The sequence below is a fragment of the Bombina bombina genome, chromosome 2 (assembly GCF_027579735.1).
Source record: "Bombina bombina isolate aBomBom1 chromosome 2, aBomBom1.pri, whole genome shotgun sequence".
Taxonomy (NCBI): Eukaryota; Metazoa; Chordata; class Amphibia; order Anura; family Bombinatoridae; genus Bombina; species Bombina bombina.
In genome coordinates, this window is record NC_069500.1 from 670,139,977 (window position 1) to 670,165,234 (window position 25,258).

The following is a 25,258-nucleotide window of genomic DNA, read 5'->3' on the forward strand; positions in this document are numbered from 1 at the left end:
GTATCTATCACTGAATCCGAAAATCCGCGCTTGGATAAGATTAAGCGTTCAATTTCCAAGCAGTCAGCTGGAGAGAAACTAGATTTGGATGTTCGAATGGACCTTGTACTAGAAGATCCTGTCTCAAAGGTAGCTTCCATGGTGGAGCCGATGACATATTCACCAGGTCCGCATACCAAGTCCTGCGTGGCCAAGCAGGAGCTATCAGAATCACTGAGGCCTTCTCCTGTTTGATCCTGGCTACAAGCCTGGGAAGGAGAGGGAACGGTGGAAACGCATAAGCTAAGTTGAACGACCAAGGCGCCACTAATGCATCCACTAGAGTCGCCTTGGGATCCCTGGATCTGGACCCGTAGCAAGGAACCTTGAAGTTCTGACGAGACGCCATCAGATCCATGTCTGGAATGCCCCATAATTGGGTCAACTGGGCAAACACCTCCGGGTGGAGTTCCCACTCCCCCGGATAGAAAGTCTGACGACTCAAATAATCCGCCTCCCAGTTGTCTACTCCTGGGATGTGAATTGCAGATAGGTGGCAGGAGTGATCCTCCGCCCATTTGATGATTTTGGACACCTCTCTCATCGTCAAGGAACTCCTTGTTCCCCCCTGATGGTTGATGTAAGCAACAGTCGTCATGTTGTCTGACTGGAATCTTATGAATCCGGCCTTCGCTAGTTGAGGCCAAGCCCGAAGAGCATTGAATATCGCTCTCAGTTCCAGAATGTTTATCGGGAGAAGAGACTCTTCCCGAGACCATAGACCCTGAGCTTTCAGAGAATCCCAGACCGCGCCCCAGCCTAATAGACTGGCGTCGGTCGTGACGATGACCCACTCTGGTCTGCGGAAACTCATTCCCTGGGACAGGTGATCCTGGGTCAACCACCAACGGAGTGAGTCTCTGGTCATCTGGTCTACTTGAATCGTTGGAGACAAGTCTGTATAGTCCCCCATTCCACTGCTTGAGCATGCACAGTTGTAATGGTCTTAGATGAATTCGAGCAAAAGGAACTATGTCCATTGCTGCAACCATCAACCCTACTACTTCCATGCACTGAGCTATGGAAGGCTGCAGAATAGAGTGAAGAACTTGACAAGCGTTTAGAAGCTTTGACTTTCTGACCTCTGTCAGGAAAATCTTCATTTCTAAAGAATCTATTATTGTTCCCAAAAAGGGAACTCTTGTTGACGGAGACAGGGAACTCCTTTTCTACGTTCACCTTCCACCAGTGAGATCTGAGAAAGGCTAGAACAATGTCTGTATGAGCCTTTGCTTTGGAAAGAGACGACGCTTGGATTAGAATGTCGTCAAGATAAGGTGCCACTGCAATACCCCTTGGTCTTAGGACCCCTAGAAGGGACCCGAGCACCTTTGTGAAAATCCTTGGAGCAGTGGCTAGCCCGAATGGGAGAGCCACGAACTGGTAATGCTTGTCCAGAAAGGCGAACCTTAGGAACTGATAATGATCTTTGTGGATAGGAATATGTAGATACGCATCCTTTAAATCCACGGTAGTCATAAATTGACCCTCCTGGATTGTAGGTAAAATTGTTCGAATGGTTTCCATTTTGAACGATGGAACTCTGAGAAATTTGTTTAGAATTTTTAAATCCAGAATTGGTCTGAAAGTTCCCTCTTTTTTGGGAACTACAAACAGATTTGAGTAAAACCCCTGACCCTGTTCCACAGTTGGGACTGGGTGTATCACTCCCATCTTTAACAGGTCTTCTACACAAAGTAAGAATGCCTGTCTCTTTATTTGGTTTGAAGATAAGTGAGACATGTGGAACCTTCCCCTTGGGGGTAGTTCCTTGAATTCCAGAAGATAACCCTGAGAGACTATTTCTAGTGCCCAGGGATCCTGAACATCTCTTGCCCAAGCCTGAGCGAAGAGAGAAAGTCTGCCCCCTACTAGATCCGGTCCCGGATCGGGGGCTACCCCTTCATGCTGTTTTGGTAGCAGCTGCAGGCTTCTTGGCCTGTTTACCCTTGTTCCAGCCTTGCATTGGTTTCCAAGCTGGTTTAGTCTGGGAAGCGTTACCCTCTTGTCTAGAGGCTGCAGAGTTGGAAGCCGGTCCGTTCCTGAAATTGCGAAAGGAACGAAAATTGGACTTATTCTTAGCCCTGAAAGGCTTATCTTGTGGGAGGGCATGGCCCTTTCCCCCGGTGATGTCTGAAATGATCTCTTTCAATTCTGTCCCCAAAAAGGGTCTTACCCTTTGAAAGGAATATTAAGCAATTTTGTCTTGGAAGATACTTCCGCCGACCAAGACTTTAGCCAGAGCGCTCTGCGCGCCACAATAGCAAAACATGAATTTTTCGCCGCTAACTGCAAAGCGGCGTCTAAAATAAAAGAATTAGCTAACTTAAGTGCGTGAATTCTGTCCATGACTTCCTCATACGGAGTCTCCCTACAGAGCGACTTTTCCAGTTCCTCGAACCAGAACCACGCCACTGTAGTGACAGGAATAATGCACGAAATAGGTTGAAGGAGGTAACCTTGCTGTACAAAAATCTTTTTAAGCAAACCCTCCAATTTTTTATCCATAGGATCTTTGAAAGCACAATTGTCCTCAATAGGAATGGTCATGCCGTTTGGCTAGTGTAGAAACTGCCCCCTCAACCTTAGGGACTGTTTGCCATAAGTCCTTTCTGGGGTCGACCATAGGAAATAATTTTTTAATATAGGAGGAGGGACAAAAGGTATGCCTGGCTTCTCCCACTCCTTATTCACTATGTCCGCCACCCGCTTGGGTATCAGAAAAGCATCAGGGTGCACCGTGGACCTCAAGGAACTTGTCCATCTTGCACAATTTTTCTGGGATGACCAGATTGTCACAATCATCCAGAGTAGATAGCACCCTCCTTAAGTAATGCGCGGAGATGCTCCGATTTAAATTTAAATGTCACAACATCAGGTTCTGCCTGCTGAGAAATTCTTCCTGTATCAGAATTTTCCCCATCTGACAAACCCTCCCTCACTGCCACTTCAGATTGGTGTGAGGGTTATGACAGAAAAATTATCATCAGCGTCCTCCTGCTCTACAGTGTTTAAAACAGAGCAATCGCGCTTTCTCTGAAATGCTGGCATTTTGGATAAAATATTAGCTATGGAGTTATCCATTACTGCCGTCAATTGTTGCATAGTAACAATCATTGGCGCGCTAGAAGTATAGGGGTCGCCTGCGCGTACGTAACTGGTATAGACACAGAAGGAGATGATGTAGAAACTATGTCTACTTCCTTCATCTGAGGAATCATCCTGGGCAACCTTTACTATCTGTGACAGTACTGTCCTTACTTTGTTTGGATGCTATGGCACAATTATCACACATGTTGGAAGGGGGAACCACATTGGCTTCCATACATACAGAACATGAACTATCTGAAGGCACAGACATGTTAAACAGGCATAAACTGGTTAATAAAGCACAAAAACCGTGTTAAAACAAAACCGTTACTGTCTCTTTTAAATGTTAAACAGGGCACACTTTATTACTGAATATGTGAAAAACTATGAAGGAATTATCCAATCTTTACCAAATTTTACCACAGTGTCTTAATGCATTCAAAGTATTGCACCCCAAATTTCAAGCTGTTAACCCTTAAAATGTGGAAACCGGAGCCGTTTACACTTTTAACCCCTTTACAGTCCCAGCCACAGCCCTTGCTGCGACTTCACCAATCCCAGGGGGGTATACGATACCAAATGAAGCCTTCTAGGAACTTTTTCAGTGAATTCCAGACCCTCACATATGCAGCTGCATGTACTGTTCTCAAAAGTAACTGCGCAGTAATGGCGCGAAAATGAGGCTCTGCCTACTACAGAGAAGGGCCCTTCCTGACTGGGAAGGTGTCTTAACCAGTGCCTGACGATAAAAACGTTCCCCAAAGTTATAAAAGTGTGAAATTCAACTTCTAACTGCAAATAATACCTAAATAAAGCAATCGATTTAGCCCATAACAGTGTCTACCCAGTTTATAGCCCCATACTAAGCCCTTTATTCTGTTTGAGTCTAAGAAAATGGCTTACCGATCCCCATGAGGGAAAAATGACAGCCTTCCAGCATTACACAGTCTTGTTAGAAAAATGGCTAGTCATACCTTGAGCAGAAAAGTCTGCAAACTGTTCCCCCCAACTGAAGTTCTCTCATCTCAACAGTCCTGTGTGGAACAGCAATCGATTTTAGTTACTGCTGCTAAAATCATACTCCTCTTATAAACAGAACTCTTCATCTCTTTCTGTTTTAGAGTAAATAGTACATACCAGCACTATTTTAAAATAACAAAACTCTTGATAGAAGAATAAAAAACTACAACTAAACACCACATACTCATCACCATCTCCGTGGAGATGCTACTTGTTCATAGCGGGCCAAAGAGAATGACTAGGGGGCGGAGCCTGGGAGGGACTATATGGACAGCTTTTGCTGTGCTCTTTGACATTTCCTGTTGGGGAAGAGAATATTTCCACAAGTTATGGATGACGCTGTGGACCGGACACACCAATGTTGGAGAAAAAGACTTGACAGCCTTGTATACAGAAGCCACATAATAAAAAGAACACATAGTAGATATATCCCCAGGAGAATGAGCCCACACACAAGGTAAAAGATGGAATTTTCTCCTGAGTAAAAGGATCAATAAGGATTATACTAAAGCTTTCTGATCCTTCTTGGCACAAGAAATAAAGACAAAAATCGGTAATATTGAATTAATTTATGGTTTCCATACAATTTACAGTATTCTACATTAATACTGTAAGGATAATTCCCCAGATTCTGACAAAGGAACCACAATATCAGAATAAGAATCCGAGAACCAACCAATTACTTTATCTTGATGGAGATGGTAAACACATAATTTCAAATGTACATCTAATTATAAAAAATATTAAACAGGATCTTCATTTCTCAGCACAATCAAATCTCTACAAAGTATTTTGAAACTTCCACCCAATTTATCATTTTCCAAAATAATGGTAGGCTTACCCGTTTGCTGCAGATACTGCACACTAACCAAATCAACAGGGAGAAAGCTGCAGTAGCACCATACTCTGGACACATGTTGGCAATTGTGGCACGGTCGGCAATAGAGAGATGCACTACACCAGGGCCAAAAAACTCCACAAATTTGCCACAACTCCAACTTGTCGAAGGTGCTGCAATAAATGAAATATAACAGAGTCAAACTTTTAGTTATTCTGGTCTTTTTATAAGATAAGATGACATGGCTAGAAATAAAAAGAGGTTTCTCATGTAATAACTATTTTGAATGCTAGCTTAGGAAGTTGAGTCTACATGGTTCTTTTGTTTAGAGAAACACTAACTCTAGATAAACAAAAGTTAAAGGAACACTGAACCTAAATTTTTTTCTATCGTGATTCAGATAGAGCATGCAATTTTAAGAAACTTTCTAATTTACTCCTATTATCAATTTGCTTCGTTCTCTTGCTATCTTTATTTTGAAAAAGAAGGCATTTATTTTGGTTCAGACCTCTGGGCAGCACTTTTTATTGGTGGATGAATTTATCCACCAATCAGCAAGAACAACACCAGGTTGTTCACCAAAAATGTGCCGGCATCTAAACTTACATTCTTACATTCAAATAAAGATACCAAGAGAATGAAGAAAATTTGATAATAGGAGTAAATTATAAAGTTGCTTAAAATGTTGTGCTCTATCTGAATCACGAAAGAAAAATTTTGGGTTAAGTATCCCTTTAAAGAGATTATGTTTTTATTCCCAAATCACAATGCTTTAAAGTGAAAAAATCTCTGGCATGTCTGTCCCTATGAAGAAGTGCATGCATCTAAACAAAACTTAACAAAATGTTAGACAATTGCATATATGTATCTATACTACGGGCCAGGTTACAAGTGGAGTGCCAAATATTGCTTTCGCGAAAGCGATATTAGCACTCCACTGAGTAATACCAGCGCACGCTAATGTGCACTGGTATTACAAGTTGAAAGCTATGCTAACAAGCCCTCGCGTTCCTATTGCTGGGAAAGTTTGCACTCACAAGAGCACGCTTCCATATGCTCCAATGGGAGCCTCGTTCTCATGATGTGAGACATGCAGAGAAGGGTGTAAGTAGCGCAGCGATGGCAGCAAAGTGTAAATATATATCTATATGCTTATATATATATATATTATATATGTATGTATGTGTTAATATGTTTATATACACATAAACATATATATGTAAATAAGCATATACATATATATTTACTTTGAATACACAGTTCCCATAGACCGCAATGTAAAGGCACTTTTCAGTGCAGTTTTTTTTTTTTCTAAAACCCCACACCCGCTCCCTTAAGACCCCCAAAAAACAGTTTTTTGCAGTTACAGTATTTCATTAAAAAAATAAAAATGTTTGATTTTGAGGGCATTTGGGGCAAATTTAATTGATTCATTTTTTTTAAGTGCTAATTGCTACTGCAAGCTGGCGGTTATTTATCGTGCACACCTAAATAAGCAAATTAGCGCTCCACTTATAATCTGCCCTATATTGGCTATGTAGGCAAAAAAAAAAAATTAAATGACAAAAGCAGAACCTTTGTAAACTGTGAATCTCATCTTCATGAATATTTAAAAAGGCAGGATAAAGCTGCTACCAATTAAAGCAGAAACAGACAAAGTACAAGAAGAAGAATGAACTACAATGTACTGGACAAGATCAGGGACAACTGAAGCAGTAGATGTGACAATAGGCCCAAAATGAAAAGTAGCTACACTTTTCTGTCAGCAAACAAAGAACCTTTGGAGCTGAACTGGTACCAGCTGAAGCCCAAATAAGTCAAGTAAATTAGACTATGCACCAACAAAAGGGGGCCTCCAGAAACCCAACAAAACATACGGTCTTCTGACTACAGAGGTCTTCATCTAAAACAAACCAACAAAGAGCAACAAACTCATCATTTTAACACTGGAAAATAACATAATTTATGCTTACGAGATCAATTCCTTTTATTCCTGGCAGGAGAGTCCACAACTCTCCCCTATCTTCCCCTACCCCCCAGTCATTCTGCCGAGGGAACAAGGAAAAGTTTGAGAAACAGAGTATAAAAGGTACCAGAAGAAATAATATAAAAAGGGAGCCGCCCATCAAAAACATAAATTGCGGGTGTGGTCGTGGGACTCTCCATGCCAGGAAGAAAATAATTTATCTGGTAAGCATAAAATTATGTTTTACTTCTATAAGGCAGGGAGAGTCCACGACTTCATTCCTTACTGTTGGGAAAACTATACCCAAGCTCTGAACACTGAATGAATAACGGGAGGGAACAGAAGAAAAAAAGCGCACCACAGCATGCAAAACTTTTCTCCTGAAAGCTGCTTTAGCCGAAGCAAACACATCAAACTTGTAAAATTTAGAAAAAGTGTGTGAGGACCAGGTAGCTGCCTTCCAAAATCTGTTCCATTGAGGCTTCGTTCTTAAAATCCCAAGAGGAAGCCACTGCTCTAGTGGAATGAGCAGTTATCCTCTCAGGATGCTGTCGTACCGCTGTCTCATAATCTAAGTGGATGACAACCAGAAAGATAGAGAACTGCATAGTAGCCCTTCTGCCCTTTACGCTTCCCCGTATAGATGACAAACAATGAGGAAGATTGTCTGAATTCCTTAGTAGCCTGAAGATAGAACGTCAAGGCACGAACCACATCTAGATTTATTATAAAGCAAATGTTCCTTCGCTGAAGGAGGATTAGGACACAAGAAAGGAACAACAATTTCTTGATTAATGTTGCGATTCAAAACCACCTTAGGGAGGAACCCTAGTTTAGTGTGTTTAAACCTCCTTATCAGCATGAAAAAACAGAAAAGGGGGATCACGAAATCTCAGAAACTCTGCGCGCAGAGGCAATAGCCAAAAAAAAAAAAAAAAAAAAAGAACCTTCCAAGATAACAATTTAATCTCAAACGTATGCATAGGCTCAAACGGAGCCTGCTGCAAAACACTAAGAACAAGGTTAAGGCTCCAAGGCGGAGCACCAGAACTAAACATGGGTCTGATCCTAGCCCAGAGCCTTAACAAAGGACTGCACATCCTGGAACTCAGCCAATCTTTTATACAGTAACACCGACAGGGCAGATAGCTCTCCCTCAAGGGAACTAGCAGAAGGCCCCTTCTCCAGTCCATCCTGGAGGAAAGCTAAAATTCTGGCAACCCTTAAACCTTATGCCAGGAAAAGCCATGATCCTCACACCACTACAAGTAAGTACTCCACACTTTATGGTAGATACAATGAGTTCAAGCTTACGAGCTTGAACCAGAGTGTCGATAACACTCTCAAGAGAACCCTCTCTTGGCTAAGACCAAGTGTTAAATCTCCACTGGAAGGAGATGAGGACATCACCAGATTCGGAAACCACGTCATTTGCGGGCCACAATGGAGCAATCAAGAATCACAGATGCTCGCTCCTGATTGATGCGAGCCACCACACTAGGGAGAAGCGGTAATGGAGGAAAAAGATATAGAGACAACCTCCATGGTACTGATAGGGAATCTATCAATTCCGCCTGAGGATCCCTCGACCCTCGACCCGTACCTGGGTATCTTGGTATTGAGGCGGGATGCTATGAGATCTATCTCTGGGTCCCCCACTCGCTGGCATCATCTCTGCAAACACCTTAGGGTGAAGAAACCATTCCCCTGGGTGAAAGAATTGCCTACTGAAGAAGTCCGCTTCCCAGTTGTCCACAACCCAGAATGTGGATCACTGACAGTGACATTTGTGAGTCCTCCCGCCCACTCTAGTATCTGAGATACTTCTCTCATCGCCATGGAACTTCTTGTTCCCCTTGATTACTTGATATAAGGAAACAAGTTTTATTGTCTGATTGTAATCTGATAAACTGGACGAACCCCAGAAGGGGCAGCCTTCAAGGCATTGAAGATTGCCCGGAGTTCCAAAATATTGATCAGAAGGGAGACTCCTGAGTCCACAGACCTTGAGCCTACTTGGCAACCCCAAACAGCTCCCCAGCCCAGAGAGGCTTGCATCCATAGATTACAATCTCCCCAGGACGGTGTGAAAAAGCACGTGCCTTGGGACAGATGCTCTGGACAGAGCCACCAGGAGAGTGAGTCTCCTCGACAGGCTGTCCAGCACAATCTTTTGAGAGTGAGACAGATCTGAATGGTCGCCGTTCCATTGTCTCAGCATGCATAGTTGTAAGGGTCTGAGATGGTAACTTGCAAAAGGAATGATGCCCATGGAGGACACCTGAGTCAGATTACCCTCCATACACAGAAGCACTGAGGGTCTCGAGGAAGCCTGGAGGGCAACACATGCAGAAGTTAGCTTGCAACATCTCTGATCTGTGAGGAATATTCTCAATGGATAGGGAGTCTATTATATTTCCCAGGAAATTCACCCTTGTACTTGGAATAAGATAACCTCTTTTCCAAGTTTATCTTCCATTCATGTGTTCGCAGAAGACTAAGAAGGGACTCAGAATGCTCTTCCGCTAGACGAAAAGATGGTGCCTGTACCAAGATATCGTCCAGGTAAGGCACTACTGCAATACCTCGTGTTCTGGCAACGGCTAAAAGAGCCCCCCAGCAACCTTTGTAAATATACTTGGAGCGGTAGCTGGGCCAAACCGAAGGGCTATGAACTGGAAGTGCTGATCCAGAAAAGCAAACCTCAGGTATGAATCCTTCAGGTTTTATAGTGGTCATAAACTGTCCTCCATCTTGAAAGAGGAAACACTCAGAAACTTGTTTAGGCACTTTAGGTCCAGAATTGGACAGAAAGTTCCCTCCTTCTTTGAACCCAGAAAAGGTTTAAATAAAACCCCAAACCTCTTTCTGCTTCTAGGTACTGGGACAATTAACTCCTAGTGAGGAGAGATCCCGCACGCAACTAAGGCGGCAGCCCCTTTTCTCTTGTCTTGTAGACAGACCTGGAGAGTAGTAATCTGCCCCTGGGAGGATTAAACTTGAATCCTATCCTGTATCCTTGAGATACAACCTCCAGGACCCAAGGATCCTGTACATCCTGGAACCAAGCGTCTGAAAAAAAAAGAGACATTGTGTGGCCCCTACTCGATCTGATCCCGGATCGGGAGCCGCCCCTTTATGCTCCGATTTGTTCTCAGTGGCTTCTTAGTCTGTTTGGACTTATTCCAGGAGTGAGCCGGCTTCCAAGTACTCTTGGGCCTGCTCGGATTTGGAAGAGGACTGCTGTCATTGCGACTTGTCAGCACGAAAGGAAACAAAAAATTAGACAGTTGACGTCCCTTAGCGCCTATTCTTCTATCCTCGCGGTAGGAAGGCACCTTTCCCCTCTGGTAAACCATAGAGGATAATGGGGTCCAGCCCTGGACTGAATAAAATCTTCCACCTTGAAGGAAAGAGAAAGGAGTCTGGATTTAGAAGTCATATCCGCAGACCAACCAGAAAGCCTGGTGGGCTAGAACCGCAAAGCCAGCAGCTTTGCATTTATGCAAATAATCTGCATATTCGCGTCACAAATGAAGAAGTTAGCAATTCTCAGTGCCTTAATTATTTATCTATATATTATCGAGGGAGTTTCACCTCAATGAGCTCCGACAGTGTCACACCCAGTTGGTAGCTGCTCAGCAACCGCAGCTGGTTGAAATAAAAATCCTGTATGTTTGAAACATCTTCCTCAGAAAAATTACCATCTTTTTATCCATAGGCTATCTAAAAGAACTATGCTCCAGAGGGATAGAAGTATGCCTTAGCCAGCGTGGAGATAGCATCATCCACCTTCGGGATGGAGCCCCACAAATCTAATTGAGAGTCAGGGACCGGGATCATTTTTAAAAGTAGACAAGGGGGGAAAAAGAAGTTCCTACTCTTTCCATTGTTACTAATAATGTTCGCCATCTTAACTGGCACAGGAAAAGTCAGAGGGGCCTTCCTATCTTCGTAAACCCTGCCTAATTTAGGGATCTTAGGCTCCTCAGAGAGCGTAGCCACTTGGAACCTCTAGAGTAGACCGAACCTCCCTTTAATACAAAACGCAGATGCTTAATTTTAAATCTAAAGAGGAGGGTTCCTCCACTGAAGAGGTTAACTACTCATCCTCAGATAGCTGAGATATAGTAGCTAAATTCGACAAATAACTATGTTTAACCTTTCTCCTTGCGTTTGTTAGAGCGAGGTAAGGCACTCAGGGCCGCAGACACCTGCCGATTGTAACTGCGCGGTAAAGTCCGCTGGAAAAAAGCCCCCTCAAGATGGAGGATTAGTTGAGCAGCAAGGGAACTGCATGTGGAGCGGGTAATGTAAGAAAGGGTTGTAATTTCTCGGGACCCGATTCCTGAGCAGTAGAGGACTCAGAAGGGCTAATAGCACTCTCAGTATTAGCAGGCCCCCCCCTTGTCTCTCTTCTTAGACATTAGAACAGTGTTTAGGCAAATGGTACAAAATTGAGCAGACGGACAAAACCACAGCCTATTCACAATATAAACAGGAATTATTAATCAGTACAGAAGGACAGCGGAACCTTCTAATGTAGTATCAGGGTCCTTCATAGCTTCGTATATACCCACCAGAAAGACAATGAAAAAGAAAATTCTTTTTTATCTAAAAAAACAACGGCACCCTTAATACTCCCCAATGGCTGGGGCACCTCACCACCTCCTAGACCCAGAGAGCTAATAGGGGAAAACACTCTCCTCAGGAGTGATGTCTGCAGCAGGATCTTAGGAAATGAAAGAGACCGCACCCGGTCCACGTGGTACGTAAGACAGGACTTCCCCTGCTATGAAAAAGGGCGCAACACTTCAAAAACAAAAGTTGAAACCTGTTTGTTCTTTCCATGCCAAAAAAAAAACCACACAGTCCTATAAGCCCCTAAAAAACTCACATTAAGCAGATATAAATCCCCAAACAGTTCAAATATTCTCTCTGAATGAGATATTAACTCTTGATCCTATTGAGGTATAAAGGAGCCACACTGTGACCCACCGTATAGCTTTTTCAATTGTATATATAAAAAAAACGGTCTTACCCTCCAGGATCCATGCTGTGGAACAGGAACAGCCTCTCAAGTGTGACAGTCTTGCAGCAACGCTTCTGACATGGGACTTGAATGTGCAGCAGCAAGCTTGTGAACTCATCAACCACTGATTGCCTCAGGAGCTGTTAGCGGACAGTCTGGATGGGTTCGCAGAAAAAACTTTCCCCCTGCATCTCCAGACTAACTTTCATCAATACTCCACTGAGAGGTTGAAACTAACAAACAATGAAAATAGCGCTTTCTGTATAAACAGATCTTAGGCAGAGTGCAATGACCACTGAAAAGAATCGTGATAAAAGTCTAAGGTGGTGGTGAGATGATGGTTCAGTCACTGTGATAGTTCTAAAATAAATGTACAACACATAATAGGCTGTAACCTGTGCTATTTGATAACACTCCACCCTTTTATAGTCCCAATCTACCTCTTCCAATAGCACACACAGTCCAAATATGGACTGATACTCTTTTCTCATTAAATTGTATCATCACATTTATTGTATCATACATAGAGATAACCATCCTTCCATCTAGACCATCTATCTAGCGTTCCGCCTCACCTTGATCTCTCACGATTGTAATGTTTCAACTCATAAATAATTTCTGTACTACGTATATTTCCACAACCCCCACAGCTACATAATCGGCACTGCTGGATATTTTGTTGCCGAACAAGTGAACAAATGATATAAATCCCTTCACGGCATTAGGCCCCCCCCTATTACATCCCTCCTTTCACTCCCGCTTTAATGATATTATCTGTTCATATTCACACACACACGTGAGATTTACTTGTATGCCCTCAAATTTATTGTCAAGTATTCACCCATTGCAAGCTCAGTATTTTTGTATACACCATGTACTTCATTTCACTGTATTTGTAATCATGCCTGCAACAATTCATGTGTATATTGAATGCATTTCCCCCAATAACCAATCACATACCAGTACTGTCCTTACTCCGACAACAGCAGGACCAATCAGACAAATACTCAGCCTATTAGGGATTTCAGCACTGACAGTCTACATACTCCTCATTGATAAAGTCCGGACGCTACCGGACGAAACGCGTTGAGGTCATCAACGATCCGAAGTCACCGGACGTCCCTTTGATGAACCAGGTCCTCCTCACAAGCCCACGGGTACAGCGCATACCCACGGACATGGCTTTGGAAAACTCTCCCATCTGTCCCTGGCGATTCTTAGGGGCGCTCTGACATGCGGAGCTTTTTAAACATTGCTTGTTTTTATCTGAATCTTGCAAGTGTTCATATTGTGCACAATATGTGTGCTTATTAAATACTTTTACTATTAGCTGGGATGCACTGTGCTTTTTGGTTCTCCAGCTACACTGAGAGGTTGACATGAATTACTCCAGGACTCCAGTCCTTTTCTCAGGGAAAATACCCATTACAGACTATCCAAATCTTCCTGACACTTCTCTGCCACATCCCTATAGTGACGAAAGGCAAAGAATGAGCTGGGGGATAGGGGAAGTGGGGAGGGATATTTAAGCCTTTGGCTGGGGTGTTTTTGCCTCCTCCTGATTGAGTCTTGGGACTCTCCCAAGCCTTATGGAAGGATATCTCTCCCTTCATACTTGACTAATAAATTCTACAGTGTTGGCTTCAAAATGTGCCAAGATCCTCCACTTTGCATCTAGTGTTTTACTGAACTAACAGAACACATTAACAAATAAACTATACAAATACCTGTTCTCCTGGTTACTTTCTCAACCAGAGTGGGTACACATTCCATGCCGCATGCAAAAACTCACAGTTCCTGGGAGCTCATATAGCCTGGGTGGGAAAACCATATTTATCTATCTATCTATCCTATCTCTATATATATATATATATATATATATATATATATATATATATATTATATATATATTATATATATATATATATATATATATATATATATATATATTATATATTAATATATTATATATATCATGATTTGTGGTCCTATATTATAGATAGACAGATAACCCTCAGTATGAGACCCTACAAAACAAACCACCACAAATCAGAATAGGAGTGCAATTACCTTGGTCACGGTGAGCACAATGTCTGTAGAAGTTACCAGTGTATGAGGATTTCCCATTACTTTATATCCAATTACCTTCAGGCAGATCACCATGCTGATTGGCTGACCAAGCATAACAGCTTCTGCTTCAATCCCACCAACACCTAGCATGTGAGGAAAATTAGAAATGATATGCGTCAACTTTTGAATGATTGCACTCAACACCGAAACTGTATAAAGGAGAGACTTAACCTCTCCACCAAGTACCCCCCAAGCCATCAATCATATTAGTGTGTGAGTCTGTTCCAAACAAGGCTATCTGGATAGTAGTAGCCACCCTGATCAAACACTACTCTTGCCAAGTATTCCCAGGTTGACCTGATGTATGATTCCAGAGCCTGGAGGAATGATTCTCATATTTTGAAAGGCCTTGTGAGCCCCCACTGGAATAAAAATACAAAATTTACATTATCAGAGCAGGTTTCACAAATCAAGTGCTTATTTATTTCAGTCTACAACTTATAGAAGATGACTGCTTTTATCACATGTACAACCACATATCTTATACAGCTTGTGCACAACAATGTTTTGTATATAACAACACTGGAAACACTATTATTTGATTTTCATTTCAACAAAACATTGGAATATTGATTAAGTTATCTTTGTTTAAAAACTAAGATCAAGCAAAATGTAACCTTGTTTTAACATGCATGAGCCTTCAAACAGGGATTTTTACTATTCTTGTGTGACCATTACAACTAAGATCAGAGATAAATTATTGAGAACAATACCTTTATACTATGGATACAAAACCAATAAAACCACGCACTGCAGATGTCAACATGAGATTTATTATTATTATTATTATTACCATACATAAATTCACTGGCAAAACATTGCTCATACTTCATAAATTTGAACGAGGTGCAAAGGGGTGGAAAAGCTAATATACTGTTTTAATGAAGCTTCTTTGCCAAATGCCTGTGCTGTACCACCAGTCTTTCAATCTTTCATAAGGCCCAACAGTTTTTTCATAGGAATGCTAGAATCAACAACAGTTCCTGTGAATGACAGCCAATAATTTAAAAATATCTGTCAATTCCGAAATCTAAAAGCTTAGTGAAAATTGTTTATTGATAGACTAACCTTTAAAAATTCAAATCTTTCTCGGTTCTTTCAAATTCCAAATCCTGATTCTTTTGTAGGATGTCCGACCTGGTAAGTAAGTGGAAATAGATTTAATTTAGTCTTAAAACAAAAATTTGCAACATGAGTGTTAGTAAGCAATTAGAGAATCATTACAAATGGCTTATATAAAACAAAGTGTACTATTGGGAGGGGGGGGGGAGGCTGGAATTTCAACTATATGTGTCCCTTGTCCCAGAAATGTTTCAGCCCAGCCTTCATATAGAATTACAACATATTCCCCTATAGAGTTTGTCCCTTATGGGGTTCATTATATTAAAAAGACATTTGATACAAAGCCGGGTGGACAGGTTCCTCAAGTTTGAGAACCTTGTCCACACCCGCTTCATACATGGGGCCCTATGTCTGACATCAAATTTGATTAAAGACAATAAATTTTAACAATGACAGATTACCAGAAATGAAGGCATATCCTAAAGTTATTTTGTTGAATGGTTTATTTTATAACATACAATCTAACATTATGACAATAACAAATTGTTCTAGGTACAGTAAGAATTTTTGAAGCCTCTAGTTTGTATCGGTAATTGTACTGCGATCACTTTCAGTTCTGCATATCCATTTAAATTGAAACATTTAATTCTAGTTATCTACACCATTGTAACACCACTGATTGATTCCATTTATTACTGTAAATGGCCAACATTTCTGAAACATTAAAAACAACTACCGTTACTCAGATGTAGCAAATAAAGAGTTACTTCTAATATGCACCTTTTCTAAATCAATAGGTATTCTTGCCTGTTGAAGAACACTTTAGCTGTAATGGATAAGATAACCAAAGTCAGGTGCCCCATAATTCAATAAAATATGAGAGGCCTACACATACCGAAAATAAGAGAGACACACCCAGGCCCTCCTCTTACTCATGCTCACCAGAGCAAAGAGGCTTATCCCCAAAAAAATGGAAGTCAGCTGACATACCCACACTGAACGACTGGCAGGCTACAGTAGATGACCTTTTAGCAATGGAGAGACTGCACTACCATAAGACTAATCAAATAGTCACACTTGAGATGATGCTGGCCCAGTGGAAGGGTACCCCATTGTAAGTGGCGTTATAGTCTCATTGAAGTCAAATAGACAATCTGTTTTTTTGGGGGGTTTTTTCCCCTCTCTTATCCTTACCACCCTCTTATTCTACCCCCTGAGCTTCTATTACTATCTACGGGTCACTCTTTAGATGCACGCGACCCGGTTCGACACATGTCTATGATTTGATGTAACATCAGTATTGCTTAACTTAAATTTGTCAAAAATAATAAGCTTGGAACCATTGAAAATATGTTGAAACACATTGGACTATAATAATATTGACGCTTTTGAGCAGCTTGGATGTTTTATTCCTATATAGACAGTTTGATGTATTCAACTGTGACTAGCACATGTAATGCATGGGGCAACCAACCTTTACCAATGTGTTATTGACATTAATTGTTTGTCATCCTGTTATTATGTATACTTGTTTTCCTTATCTGACAATAAAGCTTATTTTGAAAGAAAAAAAAAAAAAATATGAGAGGCCATAAAATGCAACAGGAGTAACTAGCTTGAAAAACATCTGGCTGAACAAAGCGAAACTAAGATTTTATGACCTCTTAAATGTTTGATTTGTATAATTTCCTTAGTAATCAAGGAGTCCATACCTGTATATGTTAAAGTTCAGCATATTCCTTTCCATTATTTTACCATTCACAAGCAGAGCCATCAATTCACAATATGAAATAATAGTGCATTTTAGGTCTGTCCTCCAGATCACTATGGATTCACAGTCTCAGAGAGAGTGTAGGTTTGTGATAACTAACAGCTTATGGGCATCTGTCACATGAAAAGCTAAATATTAACCTTTCAAAATCTAAATGTCATAAATTGTATAATTATTATCGGTTATTTGTAGAGCGCCAACAGATTCCGCAGCGCTATAAACAAAGGCGGAGTACAACAAAACAATTATAGGGATCAAATGGGTAGAGGGCCCTGCCAAGAGTTGCACTGTTGTAGTCAGCTCTTAAGAAGGTGATCAACAAACAGCTGGACTCTTAGGCTTATATGCTAAGGGGGTTCAGGGTATAGCAATGGAGGAGAGGAACTGGTATAAAGAAAGGTTAGCATAGGTTGTATGCATCCCTGAACAGTAGAGTCTTTAGGGAGCACTTGAAGCTTTTAAAACTAGAAGAGTCTTGTGGAGCGAGGCAGAGAATTCCACAAGATGGGAGCCAGTCTGGAGAAGTCCTGTAAACGGGAGTGTGATGAGGTGACAAGAGAGGAGGATAGTAGGAGGTTGTGAGCAGAGCGAAGGGGACGGGAAGGAGAGTATCTGGAGACAAGGTCTGAAATATAGGGGGGAGCAGTGCAGTTGAGGGCTTTGTATGTCAGAATGAGAATTTTGTGTTTGATCCTAGAGGCAAGAGGAAGCCAGTGAAGGGATTGGCAGAGAGGTGCAGCAGATGAAGAGCGACGTGTAAGGAAGATGAGTCTGGCAGAGGCATTCATTATGGATTGTAAAGGAGCTAGGCGGCAGGTGGGGAGACCAGAGAGGACAGAGTTGCAGTAATCGAGGCGGGAAAGAATGAGAGAGTGGATTAAAATCTTAGTTGTGTCTTGTGTAAGGAAGTGTCTAATTTTAGAGATGTTTTTAAGGTGGAAGCGGCAGTCTTTAGCCAATGACTGAATGTGAGGAGTGAAAGAAAGATCTGAGTCAAATGTGACCCTGAGACATCGGGCATGCGGGGTAGGGGTAATGATGGAGTTGTCGAGAGTTATAGAGAGATTGGGGGTGGAGAGTTTAGAAGAAGGGGGGAAAATAAGGAGCTCAGTTTTGGAGAGATTTAGCTTGAGGTAGTGAGAGGACATCCAGTTGGAGATGTGAGAAAGACAGTTAGTGACACGGGTTAGCAAGGAAGGAGAAAGGTCTGGTGCAGAGAAGTAGATTTGGGTGTCATCGGCATACAAATGATATTGTAAACCGTGGGACTTTATTAGGGAACCTAGTGATGACGTGTAGATTGAGAAGAGAAGGGGACCGAGGACAGAGCCTTGCGGTACTCCGACAGAAAGTGGTGACAGGGCAGAGGAGGCCCCAGAGAAGGCTACACTAAAGGTACGGTTTGACAGGTAGGAAGAGAGCCACGAGAGGGCTGTGTCACATATGCCGAAGGATTGAAGGGTTTGGAGCAAAAAAAAAAAAAAGAGGGTGGTCAACAGTGTCAAAGACTGCGGACAGTTCAAGGAGGATAAGCAGAGAGAAGTGGCCTTTTGATTTTGCTGTAAGTTGGTCGTTGGTAACCTTAACAATTGCTGTCTCTGTGGAGTGATGGGGACGAAATCCAGATTGCAATGGGTCAAGGAGGGAGTTTATTGTAAGGAAATGGGATAGGCGTGCATAAGCTAGTTTTTCGAGAAGCTTTGATGCAAGAGGGAGGAGGGAAATAGGGCGGTAGTTGGATGGGGAGGTAGGATCAAGGGAAGGTTTTTTGAGGATAGGTGTGACCAGTGCATGTTTCAGCGATGAGGGAAATATACCGGTGCTGAGGGAGAGGTTGAAAGTGTGTGTGAGTATAGGGGTAATGGTGGAAGAGAGGGAGGGGAGTAGCTGTGAGGAGATAAGGTCAAGGAGACAGGTAGTGAGGTGAGAGCGCAGTATAAGTGCCGAAACTTCTTCCTCAGTAACAGGGGAGAATGAGCTAAGTTTAAGGTTATGTGGGTTGTGGTTGATTGAGAGCATCTGAGTAGGTGAGAGAATGGAATTATGTTGAGAGCTGATTTCATTTCTGATGGAGTCGATTTTGTTATTGAAGTGGTTGGCAACGTCTTGAGCTGACAGAGAAGTTGTATTAGGAGTGGGGGAGGGCGGAGAAGAGTATTGAAAGTGGAGAACAAACGTTTTGGATTTGAAGAAAGATTAGAGATAAGAGTAGAGAAGTAGTGTTGCTTATGGAAATTAAGGGCAGAGTAGTAGGAGTTCAAGATAAATTTGCAATGTTGAAAATCAGCTGAACTTCTAGATTTTCTCCAGTGCTGCTCAGCAGTACGGAAACATCTGCGTAGGTATCGTGTCAGAGGAGTATGCCACGGCTGAGGATGAGTGTTTGATTTCCGAGCTATGGTAAGAGGGGTGAGATTGTTAAGGACGGATGTAAGGGTGGAATTATAGTGGCAGATAGATTGGTCATGGCAGGAAAAGGAGGAGAAGGATGAGAGGAGAGGTTTGAGGGAATTAGAAAGCTGTTGTTGATCTAATGACATAATGCTTCTGTGAAGTTTCGTGTGAGGAGCAGAAGGAGGGAGAGTTGTAGGGAGGGATGATATGTTGCAAGTAAGGAGATGGTGGTCAGAAAGAGGGAGTTTGTGAAGTTTGAGAGGGTGCATCGATAGCTAAAGATCAGGTCAAGGGAGTGACCATCTTTGTGAGTGGGAGAATCAGTCCATTGTGACAAACCGAAAGAGGAAGTGAGTTGCAGAAGTTGTTTTGCAGAGGAGGCAGTGGGATTGTCAAGAGGGATGTTGAAGTCACCAAGAATGAGGGAAGGGGAGTCTGAGGAAAGGAAATGAGGTAGCCAGGCAGCCAAGTGATCTAGATGCTATATACAGAAATGTTATATTTTGTAAAATCAGATAAATAAAAAAAATAATTTTTTTAGATATGTATCAAAAGAACAATAAAACTATATCTAATGAAACCTAATTAAAATATATCTCAGCTTTCACAAAAAAAGACTTTACAACTTTTGTTTACCTTTGTAAATTATTTTAATATTAAAATATATTAAAACTAGTCCTAAAATCCGTGTACACGGGCCATTTTATGCAGTACAGCGGTCCCACCCCTTGCTCTCTCTCACCCCTCTCTTTTGCTCTATATCCCCCCTCTTGTGCGCTCTCTCTCTCACACAGCAGATGGTCGCTACCCCCCGGTGTTCTATCAGATTCTGCTCTTTTGTCACAATCAGCTCCCTCTGACTGCACATTCTCTGTATGATGTAATCATACTCCACATATGTTAAATAGTAATGTGTGGAATGCGATTATGTCAATCAGCAACATGCGCACTCAGAGGGAGCAGATTCTGACAAGGAAATTGTGATGGATCTTGCTGTCGCTACGCTAATTAAAAGTGCATATAAAATATTTACTTCCTGTGCAGCTGTTGCGGGATTATATATGTCCTGATGAAGGCCTGAATGAGGGCCGAAACGTCGACCATGTTCTGTTGATATTCTTCAATAACAGAATAATTGGGTTTATGTACAAATCCTGAGAGTGCCCTTTTTTGCATGGATATATATATATATAATTCCCAAAAATGTTGCAGCGCAAAAATTAAACTGATATAGGGTACACTCTACCTATTAGATACCAAAATAAATTCTAACTATCCCCTGAATATTAATAAATCATACAAATGGTAAAGTGCTAGTGCTATTACTACTACTATTCTTCCTTAAAAAATATATTTCTTATCTACCAGCCACCGATAAAAATGGTTTCCTTCACGCCAATAGTGGGCACTTACCCCGTTGGAAGGAAAATATCCCAAGTGGGCAATTTAGGCGCATACGGCGGAACTGTACAGACATCAATAATTACATACAGGAGGCTGAGATAATGAGCAATAAATTCATACAAAAAGGTTATGAAAAATCAAGAATAGAAGAAGCCAAACAAAGAGGGTTAGAATATGATAGAAGTATACTGCTAGAAGATAAAGGAAATAAAATATTAAGTGTAGGAAAGAGGAAAAACAATACTACTTTTATAACAACATACAGTGAAGGAGTGCAAGGTGTTAGATCTATTTTAAATAAACATTGGAAAATCTTATTAGCGGATCCAATATTAGCAGGAGAATTAGAAGAGAAACCCAATGTAGTGTACAGGAAGAATAGGGACATTAAGAGTCTAATTGCTCCATCTAAACTGAAAGCTACCAGACCTAAAAATGAGGGAACCCTGTCTAATTGGCTAGCACTCAAACCAGGAACATATAGATGTAGGAAAATAGACTGCTGTTTATGCCCTATTATAGATGAAACATCAGAGAGTACTTGGAATTGGGATAGAACTAATGAATTTAAAATTAAAGATAGAACTACATGTCATTCAACATATGTAGTATATCAAATGACATGCATTTGTGGATTAATTTATATAGGGCGTACTAAACGCAAAATAAAAAGGAGAGTATATGAACATTTGAACAATATAAAAAATGGTTTGGAAGGCCATAGTGTTTCCCATCATTGCAAATTAAAACATCAGTGTAGTAGTGTAGGTATTACATTTAAAGTGTTAGAACATGTTACTAGTGAGCATCAGGGTAATCGCCTATTAAAACTTAGAAAAGCTGAAACCAAGTGGATTCACCAATTAGGAAGTTTAAGCCCTAGAGGATTAAATATAGAAATTGATCTTCAAGCTTTTATGGTATAATATAGTATATGTCTGTCCCACAAAATAGGTAAAGAGCAGTATAATGCTGATTTTATAGCAATTACTAGTCCTTTAATATATTTTTTAACATTTTAAAGAAATTTTAAATAATAGGAAATAGGAATGAATTTATCATAATCGTATTTTAACTTGTAGAATGGTTTGTCATTTTAGAGAATTTTAATGTAGTTTGATTAATATTAACCAAATTGCGTTTTTGAATATGTGTGTGTTAAATTATTATATCTATGAATTGATTTATAATTGTATTATTTTGTAAAGGGATTTTAAGTATTCATTAGAGTAAGTTATTTGTAGGAATTAAGAGTGTTAATATGGTATAGATCTTATGTTATATATCACAGATTGAGTCTCATGAACAGTCTTTTAATTTCTTATCAATGTCTCATCCTAGTAATATATGTTTTAGGATAGGCTTCAGTTTCACATATGCAGAGCACTTATACTGAATCAATGTCAGACCCACCGCAGCTAATACGGATACATTGTATTTGTGAGTAATATGACACCAACCAATGAGAGCAAAACCCGGTAAATTTAAAGCTCACAACAACAGCTGTTCAACATACAAAGCCCGTTGAGAAAGTTCACCCGAGAGTGAATGAAACGCGTTCGGGAGAAAGAGTTGAACAAACTTTATTCATTGACAGGACAACTGTGCCTTACCGGTGAAATAATACCGGACGTGCTGTATTTTCAAACCGGAGGAACAAAAAGAGGAGAACGGACATACAGCCCCCACCACTAAGACCGGATACCGAGGCTTGGATTGGATTGTGATCGCTAAGCAACTTTAAATCTTATGTGCATATAACTTGCACTTATCTTGTAAGTGTATATTTTTATGGCTTTATTGTAACAATAATAAAGAAAGATACAGTGAATCTCGGATGCGCTTGTGTTTTTGTTGTTGTATATATATATATACACACACACACACATACATACAAATATATATATATATAAAAACATATAAACACATATATATATATATATATACAGAGAGAGAGAGAGAGAGAGAGAGAGAGAGAGAGGAGATGGGGATAGAGAGAGAGAGAGCAGTTATAGTGCACTCACTGTTCCTAGGATCATCTGCCGGGGTGCTGCGTGGAAAAATGTAGATTTACGTTCAACCCCAAGGAAGAAAACGCTTCACTCTCCGGTCTTTTCATCAATATTTATTTATTATTCACAAGAGTTGTATTACAGCATTCCCAGACGTTTCGACACCTATTGGTGTCTTTTTCAATGGGTATTTGCCAAAATTCTTTTGTCCCAAAAGGCTCCTAACAAACTATTCCTAACCGCTTACCTATAAACCCCCGTATGTGCTCTCGTCACTTCCGGTGCCATGGAGGCCGCTCCCACTTGCGCGTGTCACTGCTCCTTCTCTGCCGAATGGCTAATTATCATAGCTCCACCTGCGTGTTGACATATATCAACACGTAGTACACTCAACTATGCGCATGTCAGGGGCCAGCAACTCCGATAGCATCGGACTGACGAATATAAACGCGTGTTCTAAAAACTCATCTAGCCTGTCTATTTATTAAAAAAGTGCTGTAGTAGCACTATATAAGACCCTTAATATTTCCTATTTACACAGTGAACCTAATACCAGGTTTATTATATCAACTATATATCAATTAGATTCATCTCAAGCTTATTTGTGTTAAAATAACGACTGTTCTATAGTTGATAGTAAAAAATGGTATGGAAATGGAGTTATTTGTTTAATGAGAAACTTATCATAATAACATTCATCCCTAATGAAATAAGGTAGAAAAACTTTTTTGGTCCGGGAGGGGAGGATACAAAGAAAAAAGTGATAAAAAAGAGGTAGATATTATCTACAATTTGAGTGATAGACCCCTTAGCTTGGATGAGAGAAAATTGCTGAATAGGGGTTTGTCCTTTGTTCCTACGCCCACCCTGGATAAGTTTCAGATGTGTGTTGATACATATAAGCTACAGAGACAACTTAAAATTAAAGATTTTTTTAAAAACAAGGAACAGCCCCCGTTCAGCAATTTCAAAACCAAGAGTAAATTTGACCCGGTTAACAATAATCCCTCTATCCGCAGTTTTTCACGCATGATCAGCGACACGTGTGAGCAAGCCAAAGTGGAAAAAATATTTCCTAACCTTACGAAAGGTGAAAGAATGGCTCTTAAAAATCTAAAGGATGATCATACAATCATCATAAATGCTGCGGATAAGGGGGGGATCAATTGTTGTACAAAACTAGAGAGGAGGCATATAGACAATTGACTGACAGTAGGGTGTATTGTAAACTAAGGGGAAATCCAACAAATGGTTTTAAGAAGGAATTGGACTATATATTGAAGTGTGGGTTTGAATCAGACATGATTAAAGAAAATGAGTTTGAATTTATGACTACATCACATCCAGTAACTCCGGTACTATACTTGTTGCCGAAAGTGCATAAGACACTGACAAAGCCCCCTGGCAGACCTATTGTGTCTGCCCGGGATTCTTTGTGCTGTAATGTGGCCATTTTTATAGACCATCACTTGCAACCAGTTGTTAAAGAAACATACTCTTTCATATTAGACTCTCCATCCCTTATCAGGAAGTTACTGAGTTGGAAATCCTTAAGTCCAGGTGACTTATTAGTCACTATGGACGTTGACAGCCTGTATACCGCCATCCCTCATGGTGGCGGGATATAGGCTGTTAGATCAATATTGAGCAGTTCATTGGCATATGCGGGACCACCCATTGAGTTCCTATTAGAACTTCTTACCTTTTGTTTAGAGAAGAATTTCTTCAAATTTGAGAAAGATTATTTTTTACAAGTATCAAGGACTGCAATGGGTTCAAACATGGCTCCCGCATATGCCAATCTATATATGGCTTGGTATGAGACCAATATAATGCAAATTATTACGATAGACTGCATCAAGCTATACGTAAGATACATTGATGATGTATTTCTAGTGTGGCGAGGGTCAGAGGAATCCCTGAAGAAATGGGTTGATACTCTGAATAACATTGACTCTACCATTCGTTTTAAGTACTCCTGTGATTGTAGAAGTATACCATTTTTGGACTTAAATATCACAATTTACACTGATGATGAGGGTTGTAAATTTTCAACCTCATTATACTCAAAGCCCACTGACAAAAACTCCTTGTTGCTGTCCACAAGTTACCATCCGGGACATCAAAAAAGAGGTGTTGTCTCCTCTCAGCTTACGCGAGTAGTCCGCAATAATACACTACCAGGGACAAGGAGAATCGAAGAGGAAGAAATGGTCAATAAATTGGAACAGCGAGGTTATGGACGAAAATTGATCAAAAAGGTACACACTGAATTGGTGCAACAAGATCAAAAGTCACTACTTCTGCCTCAGGGTGTGAAGAAGAATGTGGAAGATGTGAGTGATAACATCAATTTTATAACAACGTTCAACCCCATATCGGTCGGTAAAGAAGAATTGGGAAATCGTGAGTTCTGACAAGACCTTACCCTTTACACGTACAAAAGCACCACGGATGGTATACAAAAGAGCACCCAATTTAAAGGATATTTTGGTCCACA

General features: G+C 40.8%; 1 protein-coding gene across 1 annotated transcript in view; it reads right to left on the minus strand.

Annotated features, from left to right (window-relative positions):
* Nucleotides 1–25,258, minus strand: part of ACO1 (aconitase 1) — a 212,609-nt gene that overhangs the window by 90,596 nt on the left and 96,755 nt on the right. The window contains 10 exon segments of the mRNA XM_053702628.1: nt 4,991–5,032; nt 5,035–5,139; nt 5,142–5,160; nt 14,056–14,198; nt 14,287–14,341; nt 14,343–14,402; nt 14,404–14,469; nt 14,472–14,477; nt 15,184–15,212; nt 15,215–15,252. Of these exon segments, the coding sequence (XP_053558603.1) occupies nt 4,991–5,032; nt 5,035–5,139; nt 5,142–5,160; nt 14,056–14,198; nt 14,287–14,341; nt 14,343–14,402; nt 14,404–14,469; nt 14,472–14,477; nt 15,184–15,212; nt 15,215–15,252 (563 nt within the window).